General features: G+C 41.7%; 2 protein-coding genes and 1 non-coding gene across 8 annotated transcripts in view; 2 read left to right on the forward strand and 1 right to left on the reverse strand.

The window, feature by feature from the left end:
• The window catches only part of GOLM1 (golgi membrane protein 1), a 61,536-nt gene extending 49,456 nt beyond the window's left edge, over window positions 1-12,080 (forward strand). For 3 of the 5 annotated variants that reach the window (XM_060199490.1, XM_060199486.1, XM_060199489.1), the window contains 3 exons: window positions 2,996-3,274; window positions 5,263-5,376; window positions 10,438-12,080. In XM_060199490.1, the coding sequence (XP_060055473.1) occupies window positions 2,996-3,274; window positions 5,263-5,376; window positions 10,438-10,514 (470 nt within the window). In that variant the 3' untranslated portion in view covers window positions 10,515-12,080. The remainder of the gene's footprint in view (window positions 1-2,995; window positions 3,275-5,262; window positions 5,377-10,437) is intronic. The other 2 variants (XM_060199488.1, XM_060199487.1) reach the window with 2 other exon arrangements.
• Window positions 12,081-14,399: 2,319 nt separating this feature from the next.
• Window positions 14,400-26,648, reverse strand: part of NAA35 (N-alpha-acetyltransferase 35, NatC auxiliary subunit) — a 58,521-nt gene continuing 46,272 nt past the window's right edge. For both annotated transcript variants that reach the window (XM_060199484.1, XM_060199485.1), the window contains 7 exons: window positions 26,367-26,545; window positions 23,514-23,650; window positions 22,338-22,405; window positions 20,127-20,267; window positions 18,942-19,064; window positions 16,581-16,661; window positions 14,400-14,784 (listed from right to left, as the gene is read on the reverse strand). In XM_060199484.1, coding sequence (XP_060055467.1) covers window positions 14,725-14,784; window positions 16,581-16,661; window positions 18,942-19,064; window positions 20,127-20,267; window positions 22,338-22,405; window positions 23,514-23,650; window positions 26,367-26,545 — 789 coding nt within the window. In that variant the 3' untranslated portion in view covers window positions 14,400-14,724. The remainder of the gene's footprint in view (window positions 14,785-16,580; window positions 16,662-18,941; window positions 19,065-20,126; window positions 20,268-22,337; window positions 22,406-23,513; window positions 23,651-26,366; window positions 26,546-26,648) is intronic.
• Window positions 18,162-18,266, forward strand: LOC132541030 (U6 spliceosomal RNA). The gene has a single exon (XR_009552224.1). It is a non-coding gene; the product is annotated as a U6 spliceosomal RNA (small nuclear RNA).

Raw genomic sequence — 26,648 nt, forward strand, 5'->3', positions numbered from 1 at the left:
CACTCGATAGATATCTTGCCATTCTCTTCTGGCCTGTAGTGTTTGTATGGAGAAGTCTGCTGCTAATCTTATGGGTTTTCCTTTGTAGGTGACTCTTTGTTTTTCTCTTGCAGCCTTGAGGATCCTTTCTTTATCCTTATTCCTTTCCAATCTAAGTATGACATGTCTTGGTGTCTTTAGGTCTGGGTTAATTCTGTTTGGGACCCTCTGGGCTTCTTGAATCTTTATGTCTTTGGTGTTGTCTAGACTAGAGAAATTTTCAGCTATTATGGCCTGGAGAACGCTTTCTTCCTCCCCTTCTCTTTCTTCCTCTGGTAAGCCAATAATGCGTATATTGTTTCTTTTGAAGTCATCCCATAGGACTCTGTTGTTGTTTTCAGCATCTCTTAATCTCTTTTTGAGATCTCTTACTTCTTCTTTAGTTGTCTCTAATTCATCCTCAATCTTGCTAATTCTGTCTTCAGCCTCATTGATTCTATTCTCTCTGCCCTCTACTGCTTTCTGGAGTTCATCTATTTTGTTGCCCTGCTCTGATACTGTTTTAGCTTGTTCAGCTAGTTGCCTTCTTAGCTCAGCAATTTCAGCTTTCAGCTCTCTAATAACCATGAGATAATTAGAATTTTCTTCCATATTCTCATTTGTTGTTCCTGCAGTTCTGATTACAATTTTTTCAAATTCTTTACTCACTCCTGTTATTATTTCCTTAGCTAATGTTTGGATGTTGAACTCGTTGTTTTGTGCTTCACCCTCTGGAGGACTTTTAGCTGGACTCTTGTCTTGGTTCGAGTCTCCATTATTTTTTCTTGTTGTTTTAACCATTTTATATAAGTTAAGAGGTTTTTCAATCCCTGAGTTGGAGTTCAGTGGTGTAAAAGCCTTTTTTTTTCCCCCTGTAGGCTATGGTAGCCTGAGGGCTTTTAAACTATCAATAGGCTTCTTGGCTTAATCAATGACTCCTGACCAAGAGATAAAGCAGGGTGTGGCAGAGATAATCCAGTGGTTATGCAAAGAGACTTTCACAGCCCTTCAGCTATGCCACCGAGGTATAGGTCTTCTCCTGAGTTTCCCGGTTAGATCTCTGTGCCCTGGTGTCCCTCCCTGTTGCTGCTCCAGATTCTGAGGGTAGTAGCAATGGAGACTCAGAGTTGTACTTGGTGAGTCTCTGGGGAGTCCTTTCCTCCCTTCAGCTGTCCCCTTGTTGGTGGAGCAGACTGGAGGTGGTGTCTCCACTGACAAACTGTCGAACTGTTAGCAGTCACTTAATCTCTCCTTAGGCCCCTCTCTCCTCTCTGTCACCAGCCACGCGTGTTTGTACTCACGGGTGATTTACTGGGTTTCTGTGGTCATTCTAGTCCTGTCTTGTTTCGGTCCGGGTGGTCTCTTTTGGTATTCCTAGTTGATCCGGGAGAGGAGAGGAGAGGAGAGAAAGCGATCTGCTGCTCGTAGCTCCGCCTCCGGAAGTCTTCTCTGGGTAGTAGTTTCTTTAGCTGTGCAGAAGCTTTTAAATTTGATGTAGTCCCATAGGTTTATGCTTGCCTTAGTCTTCTTTGTAATTGGATTCGTTTCATTGAAGATGTCTTTAAAATTTATGCAGAAAAGAGTTCTGCCAATATTTTCCTCTAAGTATCTGATAGTTTGTGGTCTAACATCCAAGTCCTTGATCCACTTGGAATTTACTTTGTATTTGGTGAAATATAGTTGTTCAGTTTCATTCTTCTATATGTTTCAACCCATTTTTTCCAACACCATTTGTTGAAGAGACTCTGCTTTCCCCTTTTAATAGTCTGGGCACCTTTGTCGAAGATTAGATGCCCATAGGTGTGGGGATCAGCTTTCTTATCTAATAAAAAAGAAATGGGGCTGGGGTCTCCACTAGGAGCAGTGAATTTTTGATGCAAGCACCAGGTCCCAGTGATAACCCTGGCAGCAATTAAAAACAAAAACAAAACAACCACGAACCTTTCATTCTGAGGCACCAGATGGAAACCAACAGCAGTTCACATGCCCCCCACCGTCACTCCTCATGAGCACTCTGGAGGTGGGCTGTGCCAGTGAGGCAGCAGGGGCCTTCATTTGGGGCTGGCAGGTGGCGCATGAGCCCCACTCTGAGCAGCTGATATTGGAACCAGGCTTGGTCTCTCTTGCTGATGTCTCATTCCATAAAATGCCTAATGCTTTGGCAGCCGTGTCTAGAAAAGACCAGGCTGCACTTTTATTCAGGACATCACAGGTGACCACCCTGGACCAGTATGTCCCTGTAGAATGATTTTCGGAAGGATTCCCTACCCCTGGCCCTGGGGCGCTTGTCTCAGGATGATCTAGTCACCCTAGCAGTCCATACACCTTTTTTCAGGGATAGCTTGTGCCTGTATTCCATCTGTAGCTCTCACCGTCTGTATGTGAGATACTACCATCCAGGTGTTTCTTCAAAGCCACTTGACCTTGTGGTATTAAGAGTGTGCTTGGGGGCCACGGTAGCACTGTGAGTTAAGCGTACATGGTGGAAGCACAAGGACCAGTGTAAGGATCCTGGTTTGAGCCCCCGGCTCCCCACCTGCAGGGGGGTCGCTTCACAGGCGGTGAAGCAGGTCTGCAGGTGTCTATCTTTCTCTCCCCCTCTGCCTTCCCCTCCTCTTTCCATTTCTCTCTGTCCTACCCAAGAACAACAACAGCAGTAACAACAATATAATAACTACAACAACCATAAACAACAAGGGCAACAAAAAGGGGAAAAAAATAGCCTCCAGGAGCAGTGGATTTGTAGTGCAGCCACCAAACCCCAGCGTTAGCCCTGGAGGCAACAAAAAAAGGTGTGGGCCAGATTGGGGGAGGGGGGTGAGGAGGCGCAAGCCTGAGTCTTTTGTTGAGGTGATGAACTAAGTCACCTCCTTGCTACCCATCCATACCATCCCACCATAGCCCTTTGAAAGGCTCTGGGAATTACAGGATTTGAGGATTTTGTTTTGCTTGTGATGAACTGCTAATGAGATCACAGCTAACTCTGTTCCAGGCACAGAGGAAGCCAACATGATTCAGGAGGAGGAGTTCCAGAGGGACAGCCTCCCGCTGTTGCAGGAGGCAGGTCCCAGGCAGGCTCTGGATGGAGACAGACATGCGGACAGAAGGAATGTTGGACAAGCTGGCGACTTTGGCCGGACCTCACAGGTACCAGCTGTCGTTTTGGCAAGCCAGGAGAATCAGGACATGGAGGCCCCCGAGCGGGACCAGCTGGTCATCCAGGATGGGCAGGAGGAGCTGCACACAGTGGAGGAAGGTGCGTGAGAGGCCTTTCTGCTGCTGGCTGCCCCTTCCCCTCCAACCTTCTCGCAGAGTTTACTGAGTACCTCACAATTTGGTGGTTCAAGATGGGGGAAGAGGGGCTGGGGAGCTAGCATAACGGTTATGCAAAAAGACTCATGCTGGATCCTCTGAAGTCTCATGTTTAACCCCTGGCACAACCATAAGCCAGATCTCATTCACGGACAGAAATGAAGAAACAAGAACAGAAAGGGGAAACACCAAGTACAACTCAGACTGGACTTAATATGCTGAGGAAGGAGGGTGGGGAGGGGCTTGGGGGTGCTTTCAGGTCCTGGTAAGGATGATGGACCTGATTGGGGACTGAGTGGGAATGAAGAGGAGTTGTAGCCACGCCTCAGCAACTTCCCAACAGAAACAAATGAATGATGATTTAATGAGGAGGGAAGAGCAGTGAATTCACTTCCTGCCACTGCAATTTCAGACAGAATTTCCCCATGGAATTGGGAGTGCTGTTCAGGCACAGGATTTAAGCTGGATGCTCAGCATCGAGTTGACACAGGCATTACCTGCCAGTGTTATGTGAGTAGGTGGACCACTTTATTTTATTTTATTTATTTATTTAGCCACCAGGACTTGTCTGAGGCTTCATGTCTGTGATTCCACTGCTTTCAGTGGATATTATTATTATTATTATTATTATTATTATTATTATTATTTCCAGGTAGTGAGAGGAAGGTAGAGACAGAGAGGAGGGACACTTCAGCATTGCTCCACCACTTCTGAAGGCTCACCTCTTGTGTGGTTCTCCCACGTAGTGGCTGGGGTTTTGAATCCACATCTATGCTGATTTCTACCCCAGGCTTTGAGTTCAGGGAGCTCTAACCAGAGCTGACTTCTGCAGGCATGCAATAAAAGGAGGGTGAGTGGGAGGTGTTTACTTATGTCTATACATCTATGAACTGTTTATGCTAAAGCCTCATGAATGTGTCTCTTGGTGCGTTTCCTCCTGACCTTTTCCAGTGGCTGGTCTCCAGGGATGGAGGTAGAAATGAGCGCTCTTGTTTGGGATACAGAATGGAAGATTCTTCTCCTTTGGCTCACAAGAACCGTTGCATTGGCTTCTCGGGAATGAGGAGCTATTTTCAGGCTGTCAGGAACTAAAAGCCTGTTGTTTCCAAAACCAGTAATGCCTTCCATTAACCCAGAGCTGGCTGTTGCTTCTAAAAACCAGGACTGGTTTAGCTGTCGGATTAATTTCTCCATCTCAGCCTGGAACATAGACCCCCCACCCCTTTTTTTTCTCTATTTAATTTAAATTTATTTATTTTGCCACCAGGGTTATCACTGGAGAATGATGCCTACATGACCAATCTATTACTTTTGGTGGCCATTTTTTCCTTTTTTTTTTTTAATTCAAATTTTGTTTGATAGAGGCCGAGAGAAATTGGATGGGTACATAGGGAGAAAGAGAGAGAGAGAGATACCGAGAGACCCCCCCATAGTTGTGTCCAGGAGGTGGCGCAGTAGATAAAACACTGGACTTTAAAGTGTGAGGTCCTAAGTTCAGTCCCCAGCATCACATGTACCAGAGTGATATCTGGTTCTTTCTTACTCTCTCCTATCTTCTTCATGAATAAATAAATAAAATTAAAGAGTGAGAGAGAGTTAGGGAGAGGGAGAGGGAGACAGAGACAGATTCCTGTAGCACTCCTTCACTGCTTGTGAAGCTCCCCCTCCCCTGATAAGGGGCTTGAACTTGGGTCCTTGTGCATGGTCGTTGTAATTTTCAGAAGCGTGTTTTATATGGATCATTAGTTGCAGTTTAGCATCCAGAGAATTCCCACAAGGTCTCTGTACTGACATGCTCATGTCCCTGCTGTTTCTGAAAGGGGCCAAAAAGCTGGTTGTTAAACTGCTTAGAATAGCCCCAGTACCTGGGCTCTGGTGTTCCTGTGACATCGAGAAATGATGTAACTTGTTTCCTGTGTGCTGATTTTACAGAGAGAAACCTACAAAGAGCGGGAGGTGGAGATGACTACAACTTGGAAGAAAACGAGGCAGAATCTGAAACAGACAAGCAGGCAGCCCTCACAGGGGACGACAGAAACATAAACGGTAATGTCTAGGCTGGGTCTTCATTTCCTCTGTTTTTATTTTTGTTTTTTAAATTTTCTTGGGGAGTTAGTAGTTTACAGTATAGCCTTTAATACATAGGTATACTTTTTTAAAAAAAAGATTTTATTTATTTATTAATGAGAAACATAGGAGGAGAGAGAAAGAACCAGGCATCACCTTGGTACATGTGCTGCCAGGGATTGAACTCAGGACCTCATGCTTGAGAATCCAATGCTTTATACTTTTTTTTTTTTTTTTTTTTGGCCTTCAGGGTTATCACTGGGGTTCGGTGACTGTACCACCAATCTACTGCTCCTGGAGGCCATTTTTTTCTCTTTTGTTGCCCTTGTTGTTTTTATCATTGTTGTGGTTATTATTATTGTTGTCACTGATGATGTTGTTGTTGATAGGACAGAGAGAAATGGAGAGAGGAGGGGAAGACAGAGAAGGGGAAAGACACCTGCAGACCTACTTCACCGCCTGTGAAGTGAGCTCCCCCCCGACAGGTGGGGTTCATTTCCTCTTTGAATCCCCACAATAGTATCATTAAGATCATTTGAAAGACACTCCCCTTGCTTCAGAAGCTTTGCATGTAGGACCAGTGGAGGGAGAGTGAGGCCTGAACAGGATTTGTCTTCTGTGAGATTTAGAGATTTTTCAAAAAATGGTTAAATCATCATTTGACCACTATACATCACCAAAGAACTCTTAAGATCTACATGGAGCTTCTGAACAGGCTCTTATGTATAGTAGCATGTAAATACTAATTATAATTAGTTTGAACTTTTAAAATGTATTAAGGAGAGGGGAGAGCGAGAACTAGAGTGCCACCTGGCATATGCAGTGCCAGGGATTGAACTCAGGCCTTCATGCTTGCATGTCTAGCACTTTCGCTACTGTGCCACCTCCAGGGCTGCATGTGAGTAGATTTTAGAAGCATCCAGGCCATCAGGCTGTGGGAGATTCTGGAGTTTTCTGTTTCTTTGTGATTGGGTTTTTGTAGCCATAGTTTTGTTTTCTTGCTTTACACCAGGAGGCAGGTAATGGCAACTTAAGATGATTTCTCTCTTATTTTATTATTTTTTATTACCTTTATTATTGGATAGAGATAGGCAGAAATCAAGTGGGAAGGGGGATGTAGAGAGGGAGAGAGACAGTGAGTCAGTTGCAGCCCTGTTTCACCACTCGTGAAACTTTCCCCCCGCAGATGGGGACTGGGGCTTGAACCCAGGTCCTTGTGCGTTGTAAGATGTGCACTCAACCAGGTGCGCCACCACCCGGCCCCTTATGGTGACTTTTCCATGGCAAAGTCCATTTTTCCCTTTTAGCCATTATATTATCTTGAGGCTTCCCTCCCTCCCTGTTGCTGTTGATAGAGACACAGAGGCTGAAGGAGTGAAAGAGGCCACAATACTGAGGCTTCCTTCAATGGGGGGGGGGGCAGGCTTGAGCCTTGGGTGTGCACGTGCCAAATCAGCGCGCTATCCAAGTTATTTCATGCTCCCTCCTTTTTGTTGTTGTGACTTTTTATGCATTGAAAATGCTTCCTAAATGGCAGTTCATCTAACGCTGTTTAATCTCCCACATGTATTACTAGCTGCCATTCTTTAAGGAGCCCCTGCCCCCCAAAGCTCACACACTCACAAGTTTTAATATCATGAGGGGCTCCTAGTTCCCTTTTATAGCATCCGCTTGTCTATCAGATTCTTGGTGTTTTCTATTCCAGTTTTGTTTATAATTTTGCTTTTTTTGTGAGAAAGAGACCACCCCACTGCCTGGCTACATGTAGTGCCAGGTCTGAGTGTCTCTTGAATGCAAGGCTTGTGCTCTACCTGCTCAGCCACATTCTCTTATTCTCACTCTTTCAAAACAGAGCACTCACGGCTGAGAGGTGGCACATCTGATAAGAGTACACATTACAGTGCACAAAGATCGAGCGCACAGGTGTAGATAGAGACAAGGGTTTCACTAGGATTGCTTTGCCACTGCCGGGCCCCCACTCCTCATAGTTGCCGTTGATGCTACCAGTTGCTTTGCTTAGGAGCTACCTACCATCTTTCCATTTCTTTTTCTTCCTCTGTTTTTGTATGTTCTGTTTAGAGCTGTGGTTCATTCAGTTTTTTTTAGATATGTGGTATGAGGTATAGTGCTCTTTATCCAAATTAACTTCCTTTATCGAGTACTAAATTCCCATATGTACTTGGGTCCACTTTTGGACTTTCTATTTCTGTTCCATTGGTTTCTTTAGGATTTATAATAGTATATATATATATATATATATATATATATATATATATATATATACACATACATAACATATATTATACTTGAATATTTATATATATATATATACATATATATACTTATCTTGCAAGACATGTCTCTGGAAAAATCTTAATCTCTTTGAACTATTCCCATTTTGATTCCTTTTTTAATTTTTAAATTATCTTTATTTTTTAAATTTATTTTACCAGAGCACTGCTCAGCTGTGGTTCATGGTGGTGCAGGAGATTGAACCTGGGACTTTTGGAGCCTCAGGCATGAGAGGCTCTTTGCATAACCATTATGCTATCTACCCTTGCACTTGATTCTCTCAAACTCGACTAGACACATCAATCTTTTTCCATTCATGCTGGTCCCTTTTTAAATATATATTTTCCATTTCTGCCTCTCTGGTTTCTAGTCAGAATAATTTTTCAAAAATATTTTGTATTCACAAATTTTTCCTGTAGCTATATCATAGCTGTTCTTTAATCTATACCTTACTTTTAATTTTATACTCTATTTTAAATCAACTCTCAGTGTTATTTTTTGTTTGTTTTTACCTTAACACTGCTGAACTATGGCAACTGGTAGTGCTGTGGATCTAGTATGCAGTCCTCTGTGCTGTGGTAATGTCCTCTGCTCAGATACCACCCTTCTGCCTTTTTTGTTTTGTTTTGTTAATTTAAGGAATAAGAGATATACAGAGAGAGATCAGAACACTGCTCAGCTCTGGCTTATGGTGGGGCCAGGGATTGAATATGGGACCTAGGAGCCTCAGGCATGGAAAGTCTTGTAGAACCATTATGCTTTCTCCCCTTTAGCCCTTTAACCTTACAATCCTTTAGAATCTTTATTTCTTGCTTGTGTTCTCGAACACTTTATTTCTTTAAATATATAAATATTAGATTTACTTTGTATTGCATGTTTTTTTTAAGAAATATTTTATTACTTATTTTGGATAGAGACAGAAATTGAGAGGGAAGTAGGTGTAGAGATAGAGGGAGAGGGATAGACACACACAGAGACAGAGGAAGGAAGAGAGAGAGAGAGAGAGAGAGAGAGAGAGAGAGAGAGAGAGAGAAGGACCTGCAATACTGTTTCACCACTTGTGAAACTTCCCCTCTAGCAGGTGGGGACCAGCAGCTTGGACCCAGACACATCTTTGAGGGTTGTGACATGTGTGCTCTATCAGGTGTGCTACTGCCTAGCCCCCATATATATATATATATATATATATATATATATATATATATATATTTTTTTTTTACTGTAACGTCTGAATATTTTGTGGGTATTGACCTGTTTCTGGAGACTGTCCTTACACATTGTTTTATTCCTTTTTTTTTTTTTTTAACTGTAAGCTGGAAGTTTCTGAGGAGTCTTTGAGAACTAAGTTGTACTAGAGGTTGACTCTGCTAATTTTTTTTTTCTTTTGTCACCTGTGACACTTCACTACTCCAGGCTGACTTTTTTGAGGTAGAAGTGGAGAGAGGGAGTGGGGCAGAGAGAGATTGGGGGAAAAAAAAGTTTTGATACAATCCCAATTCTCATGTACTCGGCAGTAACTGAGTACGCCTCCAGCAGGGAGCACTCTGCCATTGATGACTTTAGTCAGTTCTTGCTCCTCCAAAGCTCTTTAGAGATCTTACCTTGAAAGATAGCTTCGACTGTTCTTAACCTATCCTTTGAGAAAGAATGAAGAAACACAGGCATCCTGATGAAAATTTTTATTTACGTATTGGATAGAGATAGCCAGATACTGAGAGGGAAGGGAGATAGAAAGGGGGAGAGACAGAAATACACCTGCAACACTGCTTCACCACTTGCAAAGCTTCAGAACTCCTGCAAGTGGGGACCAGTGGCTCAAACCCTGGTCCTTACGCATTTTAATATGTGCATTCAACCAGGTACACCACCGCCTGGGTCCCCCAGTTTTTTATTTTAAACCAGAATACTGACAGGGCTTAGTTGATGGTGCATCTAGTTTAACATTCACATTACAGAACACAAGGACCTGCATTCAAGCCCTCCGTCCCTACCTGTGGTGGTGGTGGGGGCCTTCACAAGTAGTGAAGCAGAGCTGTGGGTGTCTCTCACCTCTCCCCCCTTCCCGTTCATTTTTTTGTCTCTATTATTTTAATAAAATAATTAAACCAGAGTTCATCTCTTATTATCGTGGTGCTGGGGATTAAATCTGGGAGTTCAGAGCCTCAGGCATGAAAGTTATTTACATAGTCAGTATGCTGTCTCTTCAGCCCCTATTAAAAATTTTTTGACAGTATATTTTATACTGTCAGTTCTGTAGGCCAATGAAGCTTTATTGTACAATTTTAAACTGAAGTTTTTTTTTTTTAATATTTACTTTTTGCCGCCCTTGTTTTATTGTTACTGATGTCGTCATTGTTGGATAGGACAGAGAAATGGAGAGGGGAAGACAGAGAGAGGGAAAGACACCTGCAGACCTGCTTCACCGCCTGTGAAGCGACTGCCCTGCAGGTGGGGAGCCGGGGGCTCGAACCGGGATCCTCACACTGGTCCTTGTGCTTCACGCCACGTGTACTTAACCCACCGTGCTACCTACCACCTGACTCCCAACTGAAGAGTTTTTACACAGCTTTATTTCATGGCACTTTGCTGACCATACCTATGGTCCCTGCAGTCTTTGAGTAGGAATGAAGCTCCCGCTATACTACTACGAGAGATACAATCCTTTCTGTGACAGTTTTCTAGATATTCAGTGGGACTTGTCTGGGTTGGTTTCTCAACATGTTTTGTCTTTTTCTTTTTCCTTTTCAGTCCTTAACACTGAAAATCAGAAAAGAAACATGATACATTTACTTGATCAGCATGGAAAGAGGAATCACACACAATGAATCAAACTGGAACCCCACATTTTATGTCAGGATTGAACTGACCAAAACACTCACGAGGGACTGAATACTGTGAAATGAACTTAATATAAAGATGATTCTTGTGGAGTTTTAGTATGTGCTTTATGTAGGAAAATGAGATGCTGCGTAGACTTTTTAGGGGGGTACTTTTGAAGTGTCTACACCAAGATGTCAATGTTTGTTCAATTCTTTGGCTAATAGGTATTTCATGGGAAGATCAAGACCAAAAATATTAGAACACAAGTTCTTTAAGTATAATGACAAAGATGCTTCTTATTCAGGAGTCTAACTTTGTTGAAAAATAAATAAATAAAAACCTGCAGGTTCTGAAGCAAAGATCTGCCTCACTTAGAGATCTTGGATTAATGCCTTCTTGGCTCCCTCTGGAGAAAATTCTCTCATCAAGCCTTGCTGAGTGATGGATTGAATACCAGCTTGTTATTTCTACTTTTTCCAGGTCAGCACTGAACTGACTATTGGTTGATGTTCTCCTGTGAACCACTATAGGTTCACCCAGAGCACTGACTGTGTTAATACAGACACCACTAGCAACAGTTAAACAAGTCTTAATGCAGAAGGATTTTGTGCAGGAGTTACAAATGACACCTGACTTGTATAAAATGCTTGTCATTAACGTAGAACAGTTTAAAGTTACTTGTCATTTGAATACATATCTATATTCACTTAATATGTGGTATAGCAAAGCAAAATCTTTGGTAATACATTTTTATTACCAAGAAAAGCCAAGTAAATTTTATTACCAAGTAAATCAGACTTTCGATGCAACTGGGGCCAAAGCAGAGCTGATGTGGGCACCTGAAGCAGAGTCGACAGAGCACTGGGGCCGGTGTTGGGTGGACAAACTGCCTACTTAACATCTAGAAGCTAGACATTGGAGATACAGTGTTATAAACTGGGAATACTTAGAAAAGCAGTAACTGTTTACATTCAGCTGGTGATAAATGACTGTTAGAAAACTGATTTGAAAATTAAATGTTAACCTGTAAATGACTGGATCATAATTCACCTTGATGCCTGACATCAGGTCTGATACAAGCTGGTTCTTAGTGTCTAAATAGACGCTGGTCAGTCTTGCAAATGACAGTGACTGGAATATTGTGATCCGAAGTCACATTATTTTCTATGAGGCTGTGCTTACTAGAATACATTTGGGGCCACAGGACTGGAGATGCAGGGAATGAGGCCATTTGGTATAGCCCTGGTTTTAGAGAGCCGGGGTCTAGAGAAGTTGGGGAGCTCATTCTGGCCGTACAGCCAGGTGTCTGACCTCAGACTGAGAGGACTCACTGCGTGCACCCTGACATTCACTGAAGATAGGACCCGTGTTTTGCATTAGATTAGGGTCTCCAACTCGAATGTTGTGTTTAATAATCTTAGCAAGCCAAGCTTTTCCAACCAGAAAAAGCAGCTGAAGATGGGTATGTAATGGTAGCTTTATAAGGTGTTACCTACTTCCTTGTCCAACCTGTGTCTTATCTTAGGGTTGATTTTCCTTTTCAAATCATTAATAAAGACTGATAAAACATGTTTATTCAGTGTGATTACTGAGAAATGAAATACTTTTTTATATGTCTACTTCTCTTCCCTGTTCCTATACAGTATATTTAAAAAGGTTAAAAACATCAATTTTATAGTTGTACAGACCAAGATGTCATGATATAAAATGGCTATGGTAATAATCATATGAAACTGTTAACACAGCAAGGAGCCTTCCTCATTCTCTTTAAAATCTGTATTTCTGGGGAGTCAGGCAGTAACACAATGGGTTAAGCGCAACTGGTGTGAATCACAAGGACTGGCGTAAGGATCCCGGTTCAAGCCCCCAGCTCCCCACCTGCAGGGGAGCCACTTCAGTCAGTGTAGCAGGTCTGCAGGTGTTTTCCTCTCTTCTCTCCATTTCTCTCTGTCCTATCCAACAATGATGATATCAATAACAACAATAAAACAAGGGCAACAAAAGGGAATAATAATAAATAAAAAAAATCTATTTCTCTCAGTCCTGGAACCTCTGGGCTTTGCTCATTTCCCTTCATGCTTCTCTTGATCCACACCGTTTGATACTGCAGCTGCTGACCTCAACCAAATCAACGCAACCAGTGCCACCTCGACATGTTTCACTTTGGACTGTGTCCAGAGACTCCAGGCCTTGGATGTCAACTGTCCAGCTCCAACACTGGTGAGATCTTTCCTTGCTCATAGGAAGCCTTAGTTCCATTTCAGGTGGCACACTTCCTAACAAAGTCACAGAACCTAGATATAGACTAGGGTAGTTAGGGGAAATATATACCTTAAAGTAAAAGTACGGAATAGTCTGCACTGAGTGGATTCAAAACTCAGTGTAGCAAGCAAGTGGAAATACCTAAAAAACATACCATAATGTACTTAAGTCAAATATTTCCTACTTAGGCTTAGCTCCTCTCCTCTTCCTTCACTTCCCTCAATCACTGTAAATCTAACCTTGTCAGATTAAGTATGGACTACAAAAACTGGGTGAGGGTGAGAGACTGGCACATGATGGCTCTTTAATGATGGCTCTTTTGGTCACTACCAGGCCACCCTATTATCTGAGGCTCTCCTCAGGGAATCTTTGGATTCCCACATAGATACGATAGGCCTAGAGCTCTAATAGATCCCTCTCTCCACTATCACTGGTCACTTCCATCAGGAACATCATAACTCCTCTTGTGGGCCTCTCCAGGACCTTACCTTGCCCTCAGTGTAGAATAGCAATGGTAGTGACTGCCCCAGTCTGAAGGGAGATTGGGTCAGGCTACTCGGCCACTCCAATACTGGTTGTGAAATGAGTGCAGCCTAGACTATTCCTAGCTGTGACCATGGACTGTGAGCTCAGACTGACAGGGGTGTGGAGGTTACACAGGCCCCTGTGCTAAATATGAACAGACATGGGCCCTGGGTCAGATCAATGGGGTTTACAGTTAACGGTAAATACTTCAAATTTGGGAGCTCCTCTACCGTGACCCAGCTCTCTTATCCTATTCTCAACTCTAACACCATCTTCCCAGACAATACTTTTAGCCCACTTGCATGTTAGCTATGGTACTCAATCAAAAACTATTAAAGTCATGGGCCCCTTTTAATATACCTAAAATAGACTTCCTAGCTTCTTTCCACACGAATACCCTTAGTTCCACATGCTCTGTTCTTACCTTTAGGTTCCTGATAAACAATTTGTCCTGCTTTGTATTCAGTCAACAAGTTGTAGATGCTACCATAATGCCATCGTGACCTCCCTGGGCAGGCAACCTCCCCAATACGTCCGGGAACCTCACCTCCCCAGAGCCCTACCCCATTAGGGAAAGATGGAAACAGGCTGGGGGGTATGAACCCACCTGCCAATATCCATGCTCAGTGTTCTCCAGACCTTCCACCTTCTGCACCTCATAAAGAATTTTGGTCCATGTTTCCAGAGGGATGAAGAATAGGGAACCTTCTAATGGAGGGGGTGGGTGGTGGGAATTAAATCCCTCTTGTCCTACAATCTTGTTAATCATTCTTTCTCTCTCTCTCTCTCTGCAGTCCTCACATAGCCTCCCTGTGCTGGTTTCCAGCCTATTTACTTAACCAGCGCTCTGCTAAGCTCTGATCTGTGGTGGTGCTGAGGATTGAAGTAGGGATCATAGGCACAAGTTTTTGCGTAGCCATTATGCTACCTCCCCAGCGTCCAATTTTTAAATGTAATCCGAGAAAACCCCATACAATAGTGTAATCATTTAATCTGAAACTTCTTTTGGATAATGTGTGTCTGAATTACTCAAATGTCAAAGATAAACACCTTCAGTTCTTAACATGTATTAATAAAGTGCTACTATTTCTCATCTCCGGTAGTCATTTTTGTCAAGAAATTTATTAACCTTTACAAACACTATTTTCACTCAATCATTCATAAAAAATGATTTATGATTAAATCTGTAATAAAACCATGTAACGTTCATCATCAATGCATTCAGTAAGACCAGTTTCATCCATGGAACATAGTAAACCACTTTAAAACAGCAGTTTCATTCACATCATCTAAGGCTGTCAAATTAAAAGTATTCTTTAAAATCCAAGAAATCCATTTCATTTCATGTTGTGTGGTAAGACTGTTGGATGGATCCTCTAAAAGTAGAATCTGAAAGTAGAGTCCCTTCATGGTCATTTTTAGTCTTTTTCAAACAAGTTTCACAACAGGAAAATATTTGTGAGCAGAAAAGTCAAATTCAGGAGGAACCTATAAAAAACAAAACCAAACCACAAAGTGGATAGATAACTACAATATAAATGCTCAGACAGTACACAAAATAAAAATGTCTTAATTTTAGAATTTTAGATAAGTTTAGAGAAAAGGCAGCACAAAAGATATCTAAAAACTGGCTTAATGATGCAACCATTAAGCTAGGAGAAAACCTGGAGTGACAAATGATTTGGCTTTATGAAGATTTTTAGTAAATACATTGACTGGGGCCAGGTGGTGGCACACATTACCATGCGCCAGGATCTGGGTTCAAACTCCTGGTTCCCACATAACAGAGAGGAAGCTTCACGAGCAGTGATGTAGTGCTACGGGTATCTTTCTCTTGTCACTTTACCCCACTCCCCATTTCTGTTTCTAAAAGAAAGAAAAAAAAGGTCACCAGGAGTAGTGGAATTATCACATAGGCACTGAGCTCCAGTGATAGCAAAAATTAAAAACATAAAAAAGTGTATATAGAGAGAATTGAAGAGGGAAAGGGTGACAGACACCTGCAGCACTGCTTTGTGAAGCTTTCTTCCTGCAGGTGGGGATGAAGGGCCCGTACGCAACATATACACTCTACCAAGTGCCACCTCCCTGTCCCTGTAAACATTTTTTTAAGAATGCTCATCAGTTTTCTAACAGAACCCATCTGTTTCCATACCATTTATCTATTCTTTTTATCAGAGTATTGCTGAGCTCTGCTTATGGTGTTGCGGGGGACTGAACCTGGGACTCTGGAGCAGCAGGAACGCTATCTATTCCCGCCCCACACACCTTCTATATTTTATCCCCAAGTCGCGTAGTAACTGATACAGAGAAGGGAGAACAGAAGAGCAGATTTTAGAAAATTATGGCTCACAGATTAAAGTTCAAAGCAAAATAATATGCTGTGGTTAATTTATATCTTGCTGCTGGAGCTCTTCTACAATTTCTGTTTTATAATTTTTCAGATAGAGTCAGTCAGAGAGAGAAGACTGAGTAAGAGAGCAAAGCACCAAAGCTTCCTTCACTGCGGTGGGGACGGCTTGAATCTGGGTTGTGCGCATGTCAAAGCAGCACCATCTCATAGGCCTGTATTTCAATTGTTTTTGGTAATGTTATTTCCAATTCATTTTCTCTTTATTAGTGAGAAAGCTAGGAGGAGAGAGAAAGAACCAGACATCACCTTTTTTTCTTTTTTTTTTTGCCTCTAGGGTTATTGCTGGGGCTCGGTGCCTGCATAATGAATCCAGTGCTCCTGGAGACCATTTCCCCCCTTTTGTTGCTCTTGTTTACTGTTGTTGTTATTGCTGTCATCGTTGTTGGATAGGACAGAGAGAAACTGAGAGAGGATGGGAAGACAGAGAGGGGAAGAGAAAGATAGACACCTGCAGACCTGTGCCACCATTTGTGAGGCGACCCACCTGCAGGTGGGGAGCTAGGGGCTCGAACCGGGATCCTTGTGCCAGCAGACATCAGTTTTGTATGTGTACTGCCAGGGTTTGAACTCAGGACCTCATGCTTGAGAGTCCAACATTTTATTTACTGCACCACTCCCCAGACCATGTAATGTTATTTCCATATCTTACTGAAAGTTTCACCATAATGTAAGACCGTTTAAAAAAAATGTATTCATTTACTATTGGATAGAATCAACAGAAACTGGGGGGGGGGGGGATAGTGAGGGAAAGAGAAAGAGACACCCATAGCCTTGAACCTGGGTCCTTGCACAATGTGTGATGTCTGCACTTAAGCAGGTGTGCCACCACCTAGCCCCCTGTAAGACCATTTATTTCCCCTAATGCACTTACCTTAGAATCCTTTTTGTGTCCACCTGCCAATAACTTCATAACCACAAAGTTGGGCTTGGCAACCTTTAGAATTCTATTGACCTAGACAAAGAATGACATTATACTATCAATATATAAAATTTATAGTTACAATGCTTTTGCAGTACAGACTGAAACATTTTCATGTGTTGATATTGCTAGGGAGAATTTGAAAACATGAGCAGACTTCATTCTTCTCTTAGTACATTTGGAAAACCTGAAAGCTCTATCTATTGTATCTTTGTTTCACTAAAAGAACTCCTGCCAAGGGCACACAGCATAGATGGGACATGGAGTCATGCTGGCCACTTTCAAACTGCAGCTGTGCCACCTTTGAAATGTTAGCAAGTTCTCTAACTTGGCAGTTCCTCAGTTTCATCAGTAAAAAAACATATAATCATTTCAACTATCTTGCAAAAACTTGTGCTAATGATCAAGTAAGTCAACATATAGCTGAGGACCAAGCCTGACCTTATATGTTAACTGTCATTATTTCTGACTACCAGTTGTCTAAAAGGTTTCACTTGAACTCATGAGTAACAAAGGAATGAAAAACTGCATTTCTCTTTTAAAAGGAAGTAATGCTTCCTCTCACACATCCCTTTAGACATCCAATGGGTAAACCACCGCTCTGTCAGCTCCTTTTCCACCTGTCCTCTTGCCTACACGACCCACTCCCCCATCCTGGTGTTCAGGCCCAAAACAGTGAAGTCATCCTTAACTCTTTTTTCTCTTAGCTCACAATCAATCCTGCTGATATGACCTCAAAATACAGAAAACATGAGCTTTTTGCTGTTGTTGCTGGATCTGGGGCCTTGCACATGTATTGTAATTTGACCACTCCCAGGAAGAAGTTTTCATTCTAATAGGGAGACAGGAAGAGACATAGTGTGAGTACTACACTTGCTGGCTGCTGCCAAGGCAATCGCATGTGGTGCTGGGTCTCAAACCTTGGTTACACAATGCTTTTCCAGTGAGCTATGACTCTGCTCCTGAGAATGTAAAATTACTTCACTTTCACTGCTACTGCCATTTTTTTTTTTTTTATAAAGCAAGGTTCATTCTCTTTTTTTTTTTAATATTTATTTTATTTATTTATTCCCTTTTGTTGCCCTTGTTGTCTTATTGTTGTAGTTATTATTGTTGCTGTCGTCGTTGTTGGATAGGACAGAGAGAAATGGAGAGAGGAGGGGAAGACAGAGAAGAGGAGAGAAAGATAGACACCTGCAGACCTGCTTCACCGCCTGTGAAGCGACTCCCCTGCAGGTGGGGAGCCGGGGTTCGAACCGGGATCCTTATGCCGGTCCTTGTGCTTTGCGCCACCTGCGCTTAACCCGCTGCGCTACAGCCCGACTCCCGCTACTGCCATTTCTGACCTGGATTGCTATGATGGACTACTAATACTGAGGCAAGCAAGGGTTAGCTTAAGATCTTCGAAATGTGGGGACGTACCTGATCCTACCTTGCTTAGTCCCTTTGGTTATAAGGTCTGTCTGCAGTCTCACCAAAGCCATGGTTTAAAAAAAAAATGCGTATGTGATGATGTTATAAAATCATAAACCTGTGCTCGCTTCGGCAGCACACATACTAAAACTGGAACAATACAGAGAAGATTAGCATGGCCCCTGCGCAAGAACGACATGCAAATTTGAAGTGTTTCATATTTTTAAACTATTAACTTGGAAATGTAAAAAAAAAAAAATAAACCCATAAGCCAATAGGATGCTCTATGACCATAAAAGGGTTTGAGCATCAAAGTGGGGAATGAGGCAAGCAAGGGTTAGCTTTGTAAAGAAAAGCAAGGGCTAACTTCTTAGGTAAAGGAAAATGCAGTTTACCATGCACAGAGATCCTAGTTCAAGTCCTTATCCCCTACCCACAGGGGGAAGCTCTACCTGCTGGGGGAAAGCTTTGCAAGTGGTGAAGCAGTGTTGCAGGTGTCTCTCTACCTCTCTCTCTCTCTCTCTCTCTCTCACCTCCTTCTCTCTTGATTTCTGGCTGTCTCTATCAAATAAAGATAATAAAAAAAATGTTTAAAGAAATACTAAGATTTTACAAATCTTTCTCTTCTTTTTCCTTTCTTTCTTTTTCTTTTTCTTTTTTTTTTTTACCAGAGCACTGCTCAGCTCTGGCTTGTGGTAGTGGTGGTGGTGTGAACCTGGGACTTTGGATCCTCAGGCACAAGAGTCTCTTTGCATAACCATTATACTTACGCCAGTCCTTGCGCTTTGTGCCGAGTACGCTTAACCAGCTGTGCTACCGCCCGACTCCCAGCATAACCATTACACTATCTACCCTCTGCTTACAAATCTTTCCTTTAAATTACTGTGACAAGTGTCTTACCTCATGGTCTGGGTTTGGGATATTTTCCAATATCATTTTTGCCTGTTGAAAGTGCTTACTAGCTGCCACATATAGTTCTGGAGACTGGGGAGGAGGGCTATATTTATTGAGGTCAGACATTTCCTAAAAGAGGAGAAATACCATTATTTATAACCTTTTTAAAAAACATTTATTCCCGTTTGTTACCTTTGTTGTTTTATTGTTGTAGTTATTACTGTTGCTATTGATGTCACTGTTGGATGGGACAGAGAGAAATGGAGAGAGGAGGGGAAGACAGAGAGGGGGAGAGAAAGATAGACACCTGCAGACCTGCTGCACTGCCTGTGAAGCGACTCCCCTGCAGGTGGGGAGCCGGGGGCTTGAACCAGGATCCTTACGCCGGTCCTTTTGCTTTGTGCCATGTGCGCTTAATGTGCTGCGCTACTGCCCGACTCCCTATAACCTTTTTTTAAATATGGCAATCTCTATAGAGTTCCTTGCTTAAAGAATTCTACACTGGGGGCCGGGTTGTGATGCACCTGGTTGAGTGCACATGTTACAATGTGCAAAGACCCTGGTTCAAGCCCCTGGTCCCCAACTGCAGGGGAAAAGCTTCGCAAGTGGTGAAGCAGGGCTGCAGGTGTCTCTCTGTCTCTCTCCCTGTCTATCTCTCCATTCTTCTTGATTTCTGGCTATCTCTATCCAATAAATAAATAAATTTAAAAAAAAAAGAATTCTACGCTGGCCAGGTATTCATTCATAGACACTGAACCGCTTAGCATAGGTCCCTAGTTCTTCCTATATGCCAGTCACTTCTCAGTCTCTATATGCTCTCTTTATTATACTTTTTAAATTTTTTCCCCTTTATTGGGGGATCAATGTTTTACACGACAGTAAACAGTTTGTACATACATAACATTTCTCAGTTTTCCACATACCAATACAACCTTCACTAGGTCCTCTGTCATCCTTTTCCAGGACCTGTACTTCCCCCCCCACCCCCAGTCTTTTACTTTGGTGCAATACACTCTACTATTTTTATACTTAAAATAACTGTTAATGTGATCAGTACAACCAAACCAGTCAAGTCATTTTCACACTATTTAAAGCCACTATTTTATCATCTTGCCTCAGTCACAGGCGTTCATTGTAGCTCATAAGATATCTGTGGTTAAATACCTCAGTTCCTTCTATGAGCAGGCTTACCTTGAACTGCAGGTAGTGCACAGGCGGTGGAGTCATCACACTGTTGAACGGGGCAAATCTGTGCTCATATCGGACTTGTTCACTATCAAGCTCAAACTTAGGCTTTCGGACTTTACCGTCCATGTCAAATGCTACCATAGTCTAAAGGGAAAAAAGAAATCAAAATGGTATCAATAGAAAAAAGAAAACATTTAGTACTGACACAGTATAGAAAGCAGGTAACAATTACTTAAGCATAATTAAAACAACTTAGGGTTCAGAAATCCAAAACGGGAAGGGAAAAAACTAACTTTAGTATTCATTTATATGGTATCTTTTTTTTTTTTAATACAAAAATCCTCCAGTTCCAATGTTGAATATGTGACCCCTTTTCCTAGTGAATCACGCACAGTATTCTCTGGTGCCTCGTGCACTTATCAGTGGTACTGAAGACTTCAGAAGAAACAAGCATATGGATTCCCCCCACCCACACGAGGGTCATGGCTGGGGCTCAGTGCCTGCCTACATGACTCTACCACTCAGAGCAGCCATATTTTTCTTTCTTCTAGATAAAGGGTGAGAAATAGACAGATGGGGCCAAGTGGTGGTGCACTTGATTGAGTGCACACATTACAGTGTGCAAAGACACAGGTGCAAGTCCCTGTCCCCCACCTGCAGAAGGAAAGTGACACAAGCTGTGAAGTAGTGCTGTAGGTCTCTCTCCCTCTCCTCTCAACTTCTGTGTTTATTCAAAATAAATAACTAGGTGTGCTTGCGCGTACGAGAACACACACGAGATACCACATCACCACTCGTGAAGCTTCCCTCGGATGCAGGCACTTCCTTGGGCTACCCTGGGGTTTGAATTCAGGCCCGTGTGCATGCTAACATGTATGCTCTACCAGGTATGTCACCTGCCAGCCCTCTTCACTTCTATAAGAAAAGCAAAGGCCCTGTTTTCTAAACTGAAGTTCACGTTATGTTTCTATGTATCTGAATATACCCTGCCTCAAATATACTTAGCGGGGGGTAAAGGGAACAGGGAAGCACGACTGCTACCTTGCACATGTCCACTGTTTCCTGGCTGCTTTTTTTGTTCAAAGATTTTATTTATTTATAAGAAAGATAGGAGGAGAGAGAGAACCAGATATCAATCTGGTATATGTGCTGCCAGGGATTGAACTCGGGACCTCATACTTGAGAATCCAATGTTTTATCCATTGTGCTACCTCCTGGACCACCTGGCTGCTTTTTAAAAATTCTTTTTATTTTAGTGACAGAGAGGAAGAGATACCATAGCACTCATCTAACATCTGTGGAGTTTCCCTTGGCACCATGGTGCCTTAATGTGATGCTGAAACTCAAATGCAGGACTTTGTGCATGGTATGGCCACACCTTACTCGGGTAGCTATCTCCTAGCCACTCAGATCAATTCTTGAATTGCCAAATACAAATGAAGGGTTTTCACTCTTTTAAAAATGCCTACTGGGGAAAAAGAGTAAAAAAAAAAAAGAAAAAAAAAGCTGAAAAACAAGATCAGAAGAGAAAACACAAGTAGAACCTGAACTAGAATTGGTGTATTGCACCAAAGTAAAGGACTCTGGGGTGGTGGTGGTGGGCAGAATACAGGTCCAAAAAGGATGACAGAGGACCTAGTGGGGGTTGTATTGTTACATGGAAAACTGGGAAATATTATGCATGCACAAACTATTGTACTTACTGTCAGATGTAAAACATTAATTCCCCAATAAAGAATTTAAAAAAATTAAATTAAATTAAATTAAATAAAAAAAAATGCCTGCTTTTGGCTAAGCCATTTACAGTGGAAGCTCACTCTTCCTTGTCCTAATAAAATATTTACTAAGTTGAAAACTAATCTCTTCCGATAAACTTTTTTTGATCAATCTTCTGCAGTCTTTCTTTTCTTATCACCCGGGTGACACACATGTCACCTGACCTATCACTGATCAGTCACTTGAGAACAGCACATCTGACTAGACTTGGCAACCTGCAATGAGCTCAGTAAAGGATATCGGGCACATAGCAAGAGTTTAAGTACTTGTTAAATCAATGCCAACAACTTGACATAAAGAGGTCATTTTCAAGCAAAATGAGTAGTGAAAACAAAGGTGAAATCAGAACACCGAAATAATCACAGAAAACAGTTCATTATATAAACTACACAGTAATAAGGCAGCTAAAAAGCAAACACTCATCTTTTAACAACTTACTTTAAACATCCCAGCACACATGTTCTGATAGGCCTGGCTCATTGTGATCTCTCGGCTCAATGGACGAACTGGAATGAGAAAGAAAATCATCTATAATCCCTCTGTCCACCTGCATTATTTCAGGAGAATAATAAAGCTCTCCCATCTTGTTTACTAAATTAAAATCCCATATAGTTAATTCCTATAAGCTATGTTCCTGCCAACTCTGAATTTAGTCACTTAATCAAACCTTAATTAATGCAATACAATATTTTTTTAAGTGTTGTAGCAGTATCCAGACCCTTCCATGAGTGGATAATAAATAGAGGAGGAGTTTCTTCTTTCTCTCTCTCTTTCTTTGCCTCCACGGTTATCACTGGGGCTCAGTACCTGCAATACAATCCATTGCTCCTGGAGGCTATTTTTCATTTTATTGGATAGGACAGAGAGAAACTGACAGGGGAGAGACAGAGAGACACCTGCAAACCTGCTTCACCTGTGAAGCAACCCTCCTATAGATGGGGAGCCAGGGGCTCAAACCTGGATCCTTATGCTGGCCACTGCACTTTGCACTAAGTGCACTTAACCAGGTGCACCACTGCCCAGCCCTGCCACAGGAGTTTCTTTTAAACACTTCTTTCTCCTCTTGGTCTTTAGGGGTAGGGACAGCGGCAGGAGCAGAGGAAGTGCATCTTTCTGTGTTCACTATAATAGCACAATCCAGATACGCTTCTCTCCTGAGCTGCCAGTCTTCTGTCAGATAATCAAATGTCTCCTGCTGTCTTCTTCACTAAACTATCTTTGCTTTTGTGTTGTTTGCCTACTTCTTGCCCCAAGGCCCTCTGACACAAGGAATAGCAAATGAGTAAAAGGAAAAAAAAAAAAAAAGGTTTGCATTACTAATATTGGAACTGTTTCTACCTCATACTTTCTGAAGAGAAGAAGGTCAGTGAGAATTAAAATATAATGATTAACTCATCCACTACAGGACATAGGTAGCTCTCTATTTATAGAAATTAATGTCAGGCTGGGAGATAGCATAATAGTTATGTAAAAGGCTTTCCTGCCTGAGGCACCAACGTTCCCAGATTCAAATCCACACCACAATAAGCCAGAGCTGATCCCTGCTCTGGAGGAAGAGATATGTTAATGTGCATGCCAATAATATTTCTCAAATTTAAAAATATTCAACAGCACCTTTCTTCTTTTTCTTAGTTTTTTTACTGCTACGGCCTTTCTGTTGTTCTTCCATTATCCTTTCCTCTGCCATTTGAGAGCCATCAGCACGACTTAATGTTGACATTAGCCATGCATAAAGGAATTCCGAGAGATACCTTAAAAGATAAAAAATACTAATGGTAGATGTCTAAATAAGATAACATTATTAACCTGCACTGGTAGTTTTTTTTTTTTTAACTTATTATCCAATAAGATAACATTCAATCTTACAAGAAATTACAAATGGTTAATTTTCCCTTTTTTGTTGCCATACTATATTCAAAACTTTGTCAAAGACCCTACACTGTATTTTACTTTTTTTTTTTCCCTCCCGGGTTAAACTCAAGGACCGGCGTAAGGATCCAGGTTTGAGCCCCTGGTTCCCCACCTGCGGGGGGGGGGGCACGCTTCACAGGCGGTGAAGCAGGTCTGCAGGTGTCTTTCTTTCTCTCCTCCTCTCTGTCTTCCCCTCCTCTTAATTTCTGTCCTATCCAGCAACAACAGTAATGGCAACAAAAAATTGGGAAAAATGGCCTCCAGGAGCAGTGGATTCATGGTACCGAGCCCCAGCAATAACCATGAAGGAAAAAAGAAAAAAAAGAGAGAGAATCCACACTCCTGGTGACAATTTTTCCTTTTCCTTCATTTTATTCAATAGGACAGAGAGAAACTGGAGAGACAGGAGACAAGAGAGGGTGCGAGACAGACACCTGCAGACCAGCTTCACTGCTTGTAAAACCTCTTGCTGCAGGTGGGGAGCAGGGGCTTGAATCTAGTTCGCCACAACTTGGCTCCCTATTTTACAACTTCTAAAAGATTTTTCTTGGTAGTTACATGTGTACAAATCAAATATATGTTCACTAAACTGATCTGGAGGTAGTTGTTAGTCAAAAGGAAGGAGTAACAAGAACTGATACTGGCAGAAATCTGTAAAGGAATACAAGAACAAAATGATTTCCAAGATTAGCACCAAAACAATACTCAAGGTAGTATACATAAGGATGAGAAAAACAAAAAGTAACAGAAAAAATTAAAAAGTATGGGGTCAGGTGGTGGTGCATCTGGTTAAGTGCACACATTACAGTGTGCAAGGACCCAAGTTCAAGCCCCAGTCCCCACTTGCATGGGGAAAGCTTCATAAGTGAAGCAGGGCTGTTGGTGTCTCTCTTCCCCTTCCCTTTCTATTTCTGGCTGTCCTATCCAATAAATAAAGATTATAAAAAACTTTATAAAAAAATTACAAAGTACTAGAGAAAATGACATCACTTAAAAAGGCAGGACTATATGAATGTAAATATATGTAAGTCTTTTTAAGAGGCCAGGTGGTGGCACACCTGGTTGGGTGCACATGTTACAGTGTTCAAGGACCTGGGTTCGAGCCCCCGGCTCCCACCTGCAAGAGGAAAGCTTTGCAAGTGGTAAAGCAGTGTTGCAGGTCTCTCTCCTTCTCTATCTCCCTCTTCCCTCTTGATTTCTGGCTATCTCTACCCAATAAATAAAGATTACTATATATTATATACATATATATATATATATTTAAAGAATCGTTTGAAAACTGTTCTTGTCTCAGCATTCTTTGCTTGAACAGCATCTAGCCATTTCTTCCTCCCCTTTCATATTTTAAAGTTGTCTGTCTATACTTGTGTTTCTGATTCTGTTCTATGGTCTGTAACCTTTTTTAGAGTGAAATGCTCCCTGTTTCTCTGTGGCACTTCTAGTAACTCTTGCAAACACATGACAAACTCCATTAGTTTTTGTATGTATGTCTGGTACTGTTTTTTGCTCCTTCATATTTGAACAATAGTCTAGCGTGAACTATGTTTGGCTAGTAGTTGTCATTTAACACCCTGAACATATCCCAGCCCTCAATTTCCTGCTGAAGAGGTCTGATGCAACTCTGACGATGCTGTCTTTATAAGTTACTTTTCCTTGGTAGCTTGCAATTTTCTTTGTCCTCGACTTTTGATAGTTTTACAATGATGTATCTTGGTGTGTGTGTGTTTGGGTTTAAAAATGCAGGTGTTCTGCAACCAGAATATTTACATATTCTGACCATATCACAGATTTGGGAAAATTTTCCAATTTTTTAAAATATGATTTTTGCTCCTTTTCCTCTCCTTCTGATATGCTTACAATTCTGATCTTTGCTTTTCTAATAGAGTCTTTAATCACTTGGAGAAGATGCTTCATTTTTCTTAAACTCTTCTTTCTCCTCCTTTAAAGTGTGGTCAGTTTGTTCTTATATTCCTGATGTTCTCTCCACATGGTTAAGCCAACACTGGAATACATTCAAAGGGTCCTTCACAACGTATAGGTGTTTTCATATTTTCCATTTTCCTATGGAGCAAATCTAAATCTGTTTTTCCAAATTGAGAGTTTTGTTATTTAAATGTCCTAATAATGTATTTCCTAAATTCTCTGATAGCCCCTTTGGGTCTGTGTTAAGTGTCAGGTTGCCATGTGATTTTCAAGAACCAACCAGCATTTTCCTAGCTTTACACATCTGTTTGGACTTTTACTGTTGGTCAGCAGGTGACACTGGGTTCCACTTTGAATGTGAGAATTGTGTGGGAGGTGAGGAAGTTTGAAGAAATGATATTGTATTATAGCACTTAAGTGTCCCCTAACGGTGGTGGTGGGGGGGGTGGTGGCTACTAGTGGGAGAGTGGAATGCCAGTCCTCTTCTCTTCCCAGGCTGCTCTCTGAAAGTGGGTACAACAACCACAGTTATATTACAAGATGAAAAAAAGCACTCCCTGATATATTTTAAGATGCTCTTTCAGACTTGCATACCCAACTCATCAATAACTTTGATTCAGATTGTTCTCTTACCAATATATGTAGTAGTACTCATGCATGCTGTAGAGTTCTAATTCAAATCCACTGAGAAGATACTGTATCATGATTCGAAGGTTATGGTAAAGAACCCAGGTACCTAAACAGGCCAAATGCTGCCTTTGGGGTTCCTGTTTCAACAGCATAGTGTGAAGGGTTGCATCAACTTTCTCTGCCTATCAAAATAAAAGTGTCATAAAACTTTCTTTTTAAGGCAATGAAAGAATTGTTTTTAAAATTAAAAACAGCATAAGCAGAAAATAAAAATCTGGTCACCTA

Source organism: Erinaceus europaeus, chromosome 10, assembly GCF_950295315.1.
Source record: "Erinaceus europaeus chromosome 10, mEriEur2.1, whole genome shotgun sequence".
Classification (NCBI taxonomy): Eukaryota; Metazoa; Chordata; class Mammalia; order Eulipotyphla; family Erinaceidae; genus Erinaceus; species Erinaceus europaeus.